Source organism: Ipomoea triloba, chromosome 6, assembly GCF_003576645.1.
Source record: "Ipomoea triloba cultivar NCNSP0323 chromosome 6, ASM357664v1".
NCBI classification, from domain to species: Eukaryota; Viridiplantae; Streptophyta; class Magnoliopsida; order Solanales; family Convolvulaceae; genus Ipomoea; species Ipomoea triloba.
Window position 1 is genome coordinate 24,179,041 of NC_044921.1, and position 9,157 is coordinate 24,188,197.

Consider the following 9,157-nt stretch of genomic DNA (forward strand, 5'->3'; position numbering starts at 1 on the left):
ACGACACAATCAACCAAAACAGGACAAAGGATACATAAATAAAATGTCCAACAAAGGCCAGGCCTCTCTCTTTCCATATTTTTCTAGGAGATGTTGACAGATATTTACTACTACATGAGAGTATTTCACATTATGCTTCATTCCTACAAATATTATCACTTCTGCTTGTACTGTAAAACTAATTGCCCCGCAAAACAGAGAGATTCAGATGTCAACTTGATTATCTCGGGATTAATAATTGAAGGGAAAAGATGGAGAAAAAAGAATGTGTATGTAAACATACCGTTATTGTATTATTTACTATGAACTATGAATTATTCTAGCCGAACATACACAACATGCATGGCAAGCATACAGTTCAAAGTAACCATAATGTTACAAATTCGACTCAATCCCAACAAAAGAAGCAGTTTTCTTGGTTTGAGCCAGTTAGTTATAAGCAACCTTATGTGGTACTTGGCTAGGAGTACAGTGCACACCATCAGATAGTGACTGCTGATTTTCTAGTCATTCCAAAAAAAAAAAAAGAAAAAGTTGAAAGTATTGGAGTATGATCACAACATTATGGGCTGGCTAGTAGATAAGCATACATGCATCTAATTAGACAACTGAGGATCTGCATAATGCTGAACATTATTTTGGGGAGGATGATGATGAAAGCCCTTAGTAGTCATCGGAAAATAGTTGCCGCCGTTCATGGAAGACGACGACGACATCGGCACCGGAAAACCCATCCCGGAAGGCCGATTAGCGCCGGCGCGTTCGAGCGATTGCACTTGTTTCTTCAAGAACTTCACGTAGTGAATCGCTTCATCCAACATGGAAGCCGTGTCCATCTTGGTCCCGCCGGGGACGAGTCGCTGCAGAATCCTTATCCGCTCGCTTATCCTCTCCCTGCGGTGTCGCGCCGCCACGCTCTGCGGATCCGTCGAAATCTTCACGTTTCGCCGCTTCGGCGGCTTCACCGACTCCGGGTCGATGTGGACGGGCTGCATGGCGGCGATCCGGAATATCATCTCCCTCATTGCCGCCATGGAGGTCGACCGTTTCTGCGCCGGAGACGCCGGAAAACCGGAGAATTCCCCGGCGACTTGGGGAGAGGCGGTGAAGGATATGGTGGACGGTATTCCCATAAATGCCGGCGAAGATGACCCGTTTTGCTCCATTAACTGAGGGCTGAAATTCATCGTTTGCATCCCGGAGATATCGTCGGAAAAAGCGCCGGAGGAAAATTCCGGCGGGAGCTTCTCCATCTGCATCATAAGCATCATTTCTAGCTGGTCCTCAGAAGCAGATTTTAAGAACTCAATATCCATTATATTATGTCTCCTCAAGACCCCTCAAATAGAAATATAAATGGAGAAGAGAGAGAAATGGAGGAGAGAAAGAGAAGTACTGAAAAGCTGGAGAAAGGGATGGGTATGGGGACTGGGGACTGGGGAGGAGAAGAGTGAGCAGACTGAGAGTTTAATCAGAAGATTTGCAGAGGGTGAAGGAAAAGCATTAGCTTCTTCTATATATATATATTGGGGAGAAGAAATTCTATGATGATAAGCAGACCATCAAGGTATCAACCCACTGGCCAGTCTTTATATACACACACACTCACACAAAATAATGGGGGGTTTTTTTTTTAATAATATAATTTACCAAGAATTCTATCTAAAATACCATGTTTACAACTACAAATAAAAATAATTGTTGTTGAGCATGCCAATGATCTTGTGGTCTAGTGGCATCCGGTGTATTGGTTAACACTCTTACATGGATGATTGGAGTGGGTTCGAGCCTCCCCTCTGTAGTAGGTCGAGCCGGTTAGCCAGGGTTGGTCTCTCGAGGTTCTTTGTTGGCTAGGGCCTCAGGGACAGGCCGACTTTGCGGGCTTTTGCCTAAAACAAAGTAATTATTTATGAGTACACCAAAGCCAATGTGACTAATTTCGATTGTTTGTATAGAGTTTGACTCTTATTTGTAGAAAATACACATACATTAATTGCTTTCTTACCAATTGTCCTACTGTTAAGTATAGTGTAGAATTGTATAACCCAACGATATATAAAATTATATATGGTATGATCAACACCGTAATTAAAATTTTCATCAAATTCTCAATAGGTAAAATACCTTTCATGCACACACTATTACCAAAGAAAGTGAGCTTTAATTCCATCATTCATTCGATCATGTTGCTTTTTAAAGAAGATTTATCATTTATGTACGTATAGTATCGTAGCAGACAGGCAGTTTAAGATGCATGAAAAATGTCGACGTTCACTACAGAAGTATCATTAATACACCTTAACAAGGTCATTTTCAATACAACAGATTTGGCCGTATGTGCTTTGAAATTAATACTATGTAATATGAAACACATGTATAGAAGTCTACGTTGTTGTATGGGCGGTCAAGTCACATTCCTATCTAGAAAAGTATAATGTTAATAGTCGTACTAAGTCTAATGACTTGTTACCAAAAAATGGGAGGAAAAGTAAAATATAAACCAACATAGATATTGCGTGACATGGCAATTCAGTCATATTAGTTGAACAGTTAGTTTGATAACTATACGGTTTTTTTTTTTTTTAAAGGATAACTATAAGGCTTTAAGTTCAACTCTTTGTGTCCTAAACTAATTTACCTTTCCTTATAGTTACTTTTGTATTTAATTTTTGAGTATTATTTGAATTATTTTTGTCATGTTTGGTGAATGTCTATTTTGGGTCATATTTATTTGTTTTGACCAAATCTTTTGTAGAAAATAATCTCGCATCATAATTTTAAGATAGAATCGTTCCAACTTGATTGAACACATTAAATCTTTTAAGGGAAAACATATAATTTGGAATAAAAAAATATGACATGTTTGTTCTGTATTGATAGTTCAGTCAAAGGATTAAAAGTGACAGAAAATTAAAGTTGTGCAACACATATAACAAAATAACACTTTGAGACCATATATAAAACAATTTAGTAGTCGTGAGACTAAATGTTTGAAATATCCCTAATGAAATAATTATCAAATTAAAAACTTATATAATTTGATCATCCATCAATCAATTAATTAAAATATACCCGTCCAAAATAGATACAACACCGTTCAAATTATATATATACAAGTAAAGATTCCTTTGCTAGAGAAAGTGTGACTTGCTAATAATGGAGAAGGAACAGTATGAGTGATTTTTTTTTTAGCTAGTTGGACCAAAAGGGTAACACAACACTAAATAGGATTCTAATCTTGAAGGAGAATTTGGTCCCACCATATAGATGGCTTAGATCTACCAACTTTGCAGTGATGCCTAAGTGCTTTTGATGGTGCATGAACGCNGGGGGGGGGGGGGGGGGGGGGGGGGGGGGGGGGGGGGGGGGGGGGGGGGGGGGGGGGGGGGGGGGGGGGGGGGGGGGGGGGGAATGGGGTCCCCGTCCCCGTCTCCGAAATCCCTCCCCATTCCCCGTCCCCGCCCCGTTCCCCGGCGGGGATGGGGAATCATCCCCGCGGGGATTTTTTGGGGACGGGAAATCCCCGCGGGGATTTTTTTAAATTATGTAAATTTAAAAAAAAATTAATATTATAAAAAAAAAAAAGAAACTAAGCATTAAATTCTCAAACAAAGTCCAAATTCAACACACATAAATCAATAAAATTAAAATATCTAAACTCTAAAATTACTATAAATATCCAAAGTTTCAAACAAAAATACATAGTCATAAAATGCTAAACACTTTAAATTATTTCAAACTCCTTCAAAGTCCAAAGTCTAAATATAAGTACATAACAAAACAAATGAACTTCTAGGATTTTAACTTTTAATTTCTTATATACTTTGTATATAAATAATATATAATATAATAATATACGGGGACGGGGCGGGGAGCGGGGGATCGGGGTCGGGGTCGGGGCGGGGAATACCCTCCCTGTCCCCGTCCCCGTCCCCGTTCCCCTCGGGGATTAGGAATTTCTCCCCATCCCCGCCCCCGTTCCCCGAAATAATTCCCCGAACCTGCCCCCGTCAGGGCGGGGATCGGTTTTTCCCGTCGGGGGCGGGTTGAATTGCCATCCCTATGCATGCTTATGTGTTTTTATATTGGGAATTTTTGTTTCTTGTATTATAAAATTTTGTATTCTAAAAGTATGGATTTTGTACCTGAAACAATTAGTAGTTGTGTCATGAATTTTTATGTCTTATATTATAAAATTTTGTGACTGTGAACATAAATTTTGTACTTATATTCGATTTGAAAAATAAGTAAATATATAACATGTGTATGTGTCTTGTATTATGAAATTTTATACCTTACGAGTATGAATTTTATACCTCATCGTTTTGATTCAATATTTACAATGTTATGTAAACCTTAGTCCATGATATAAATTGCCGCATGAATGGATATTATACTATAAACAAATCCACACCGCAGTTGAGTGAAACGCTGAAGCACTCTAACATTCCCCTTTTTAAAAAATTTATTTTTAAAAGTGTTGTTTACAACCCGAAAACCCCACCCACATGACAATAGTCAGAGGGGGTTTTCCTTTTACCGGGTCTTACCCGACCCTTTTAAATGGGGCGGAATCAGGTGCCGGAGATTCCGCGATCCGAGTACACTTGTCGGCCATCAAGTGGAGGGAATTATTGGTTCTAGTGGGCTGCACACACAGAGTAGAGCTGTCCCCTTGGAACGCTTCTCGAGGTGGATCAGGTTCTGCACTGTTGCTGTTTTTAACTTATTAACTTAACGAACTTACCGGTGGTGAATCTGCTGCCCAATCTAGCCTGCAAAATTCCTTCTAACTTTCTTCCAAAGTTGCCTTACAAATCAATTTTATATTTACTCTCAAATTCTACTCTCTTATTTTTAATCTATGATATAATAAATAAAGATGGGTTATTTCAATCATTTAAGTCTTAAAGAAAATATCTACATCAATAAATTGTGAGCAAGAATAAAAGTTGAGAGTAAGAAATTAAATATGAATCTATGTAGTATTTTCTTTACAAACAGAGTAATAGATACGAATGGGTAGATATAAAGAAGAGTCTACGAATTGGTGAAGTGCTCAATGTGAGCTTATTAAAAGTTCTGGTCTATAGTCCAAGCCGGTATGTTAGTTGTATAGTTTTGTAACCAAAAGGTCAATTAATATATACTATTGGAATAATGTTACATTTTCATCTGGATTTTATTTTCTTACGTGTTATATTTAATATATGTTCCTTTTATATTTAATTAATAATTAGACTCAATTTGTTATGTGTGAGAGTGTGTGACAAGAGAAATTTGTAATCTCTACTCGAAAGCATGCATTAGATAAACCATGCTCCAATGTATTTGCTTGCAAATTATACATGAAAGATAAATCGCACTGGGAAGACCTCGTGGGATGGACTCGACCAAGAGGATTGATTCAAGTTTTTAATGTTAGGTGGGGTACGGTTAGCCAATTTACAACAGTTAATAATTAAAAATAATATTATTCTCATGTCTAGAGTTGAATATTAAGAACGACAAAAGAAAAAATAACATTATTATTATTTTTTGAAAACAAAATAACATTATTTTTACTATTGTGATTTTTGTTATGATAAAAATTTCGTGCTATAATAATATATTCTGATTATTTAAATATTTAAATAAAAATCTCGTAATTTAAAAATTAATTAATATAATAAAAATTTATCGTGGGAAACATATGAATTTTATTTTTGGAAATATGTGATGTTTTTTCCCTTTATGATGTAAGACTAACGATAGTATTAACGTAATATGAGTTTACATTTGACGCAACAGTGGAAGTCATGTGCTTTACGATGAGTTCAATACAAATTAAATATGAAATCAAAGATATGAGCCATATCTAGTGAAACGAATGTTCTAGATTGTTAAATAATAATAATACTTATTATTATTATTATAAATATGTTTTTTTTTTGAAAAATAAATTATAAATATGTTAGGTAGTGGTTTTAATAGATGTTATCATAAAATTTATTTGATGTGTCAAGATCTTGTAGTTGTCATTTGGCTATTGTATAAATACAATGACGTACATACAATATCTAGAAATTTGTTAAAAATTAAAGAAAATATTACTTTTTTCCATAACTAGTATAAAGATAAAGTCTACAATTGAAAGTAGACAACTTTCATTGGTTGAAACCATTGCATATATAATATGCCCTTTTCAATATCAATACGTAAAATACTTCACTCAAAGCGGTGACCGAGTGGGTACGTGAAACATAATTAATTTTCTTATCAAAAAGTCATAATTTCTATTCTCATCAATACATTTTCGGTCAAACATGTAGACTGCTAGTGCTTTGCCATTCATAGAAATTTTATCAGCGCTAAGCTATAGCCCGTAGCAAAAATACAATTTTATTTTTTTTGAGTACTACTAACTCTATTATAATGTAGTATACGTAGACGCGCAACCTCCGATATAGGAGTGTAATTTGGTGCCACTAGACCCAAGATATTGACAAATACGATTTATTTACTCCTAAGCTACTTGCATAATAGTGAGTCTCATATTTTGATAATTGAATTTTAGACTCGACTCTTCAAATTCAATTTGATCTACTGCAACAATGAGAGTGGGCATGCAGGCATGCAGCTTAGCAGATAGCTAGCTAGCTTGCAGGTGGCTCATTATTATTTTAATGAGATTTTCTCATCGCCGTGTGACCCTAGCCGGCAAAGGACCACAAGGAGGTAAATCAACCTAGGTTACCCATAGTTGACCAGCTCAAACCCACGGTTTGAGGATCGAACCTCTAACCTCTCGGTTACAGATGACTCATTATTATCACTAAGGATGGAGATGTGGCCGACGATGGTGACAACTAACGACCGTATATTGAATAGAAGAATGTGATTTCTTCCAACTTTTATTTACAATGCAAGAAAGACATCAACTATCTCAAAGAAGTAAATCAAGCTATCTAGATTATGTATAATTGACTAATTTGTTACTTAAACGTGCCAACAAAGAATCACAATGAGGTAAACTAGCTTAGTTTGTGCATAACTACTTGGCTCACTGCTCAAAGGTATCGATATAGCACCACTATACAAGGAGGTAGACCAGCTTAGATGGATAACAGTTGACTGAAATGTTATTCAAAGTTGTCGACAAAGGACCACAAAGAGATAAGTTTGTTTAGGTTGCGCATAGCTAATTGATTCATTACTCAAAGGTGTCAGCAAAGGACCATAAGAAGAGAAATTAGTTTAAATTGCGCATAGCTAGTTAACCGGTTCACTACTCAAAGGTGCCAAAAAAGGACCATAAGGAGATAAATTAACATAGATTGTGAATAGCTGACCGACTCAAAAAGAGAAAGCCATCAATAAGTAGCTCTTGTAGGGAGTCAAATTTTGACTCTTGTGGTTATTAAACCAATTACTCAACTATTCCCGTTTTCTTCTAACTTAACCATCGATTTCAAATTCAAACTCTAGAAATACAATTACTTTAAAACTCATGAGAAGGTGCTTTATCGTTCTTAAAATCCTACACAATATATAAACTGAATTAACTTTGGTGATTATGTGATTCTAATTAATTGATAAAAAAATTTATAATGGGCAAAGAAAAAAAAAATAAAGCAGGCGTTATAATACTTTTGGGAAAAGACAAAAAGTTCTATTATAATAAAAGGACAAAAAAGAAAACCTAGTGTATTGATTGCCTAGCTACGACTAACACAACCCAAATTAAATTGAAGTTATTGACTATACTGTGTGAATATATTGAATACTGATAGCATTCATAGCTTAGGGGTGGGAGAAAGGGGCATAATAAGGCTGCCACTTTAATTGGTTGCAAACTTCCTTGTCGCGAAATCCCTATATTTTAATTTTACAAAAATTATGAAAGACTTAAATCATAATAATTCAGTGATATATTAAATAAAATGACTAATATCTGATGTCTATAAGAAATCACTTTTACAGGACTATAGTATTCTATATTGCAGTACGTTGTTAATATTCGATTCCGTATTTTTTAGGTGCAATATGGCATGAGGAGTATATGAGTATATGACTTTCTATTATAGGAAGATATATAGAAACATAGTCGGTCATTGACTTGGTGCAATTCCATGTTCATTCATGCACATAACACTTTCAATTCATACATACTTTAATGGACTAATAGATCTAAAGTCAACATTCTTTGCACATGAGATGCATAACTTCTTTCAAATTATTCAACCAAAAAAGACTAATATAACATGTCGGTAAAGATTTGTCATAAAGTTACTATCAAACCAAATACATATTCAATTAATATTACAAAGCTATATTCCAGAGATATGGGTATGTGATAGTCTGATAGACAATACTAATAAAGTAAGATTTTACTATGTATTAGAATAGATGGGGCATTTATAAAAAAATTGACCATTGGTAGTTGGAAATTGTTGACAACTGCCAGCTTCTTGGTCATTTAATTGTCTAAATTTTCTGATGATTTTTCTTAGTAGTCTATATTACTAATTATTTATGATTTGTGAAAAAAAGTAGTTATAAAATTTTATCTGAATCTTTACAGTGGTAGAAAGACTAGTCAGAAACACGAATTCTAACAAAAAATTTATAGTTTTGATCAAATTCTCGTGATTGGAGATCTAAAATTTTTTTAAGTTAAAAATTTCTTAGCACTTTCTTGTATGTTCAATTTTTTACTTTCTATTCTTGAGACATTACATATATAACATTTTATTCAACTTCTGTAATGCTTTACATCATCCTACTTTGTGTTTAACAAGTCAATTATATACTTTTCGCTTTGGTAAATGTATTAAGAAATGGATTAACTCCAATCTACCAAATTTCAAATATTATCGACACTTAACATCATATCTTAAGATATTGTAAAATAAAAGAAACCCCAAGTGAATTTGTCAAACAATAATTAACTTGACAATTGTAAGGTTCCAAATTCAACTCTCTATAGAATCTTCTATGATGACTAGGTTCTGTAAATCAAACTTATTGTAAAACTTTCAAAGAGTTAATTCCAAGAATAGTCCTTTAACTATTGACATTTACCAATTTTTATTCTTAACTTTCAATTGGATCATAAATAGTCCACTAAGTATTGACATTTACCATTTTCATCATCTACTTTCAATTTTACTATAAA

General features: G+C 34.7%; 1 protein-coding gene across 1 annotated transcript; it reads right to left on the reverse strand.

The window, feature by feature from the left end:
* Positions 1 to 268: 268 nt before the first annotated feature.
* LOC116023129 (transcription factor HEC2-like) lies at positions 269 to 1,538 on the reverse strand. Its single transcript, XM_031264104.1, has one exon. It carries the CDS (start codon positions 1,314 to 1,316, stop codon positions 597 to 599), a length of 720 nt encoding a protein of 239 aa, XP_031119964.1. The 5' UTR covers positions 1,317 to 1,538; the 3' UTR covers positions 269 to 596.
* Positions 1,539 to 9,157: the final 7,619 nt, after the last annotated feature.

What these genes read in the sequence shown, in the direction of transcription:
- LOC116023129 (XM_031264104.1), bottom strand. Translation starts at nt 1,316, where the DNA reads ATGGATATTGAGTTCTTAAAATCTGCTTCTGAGGACCAGCTAGAAATG.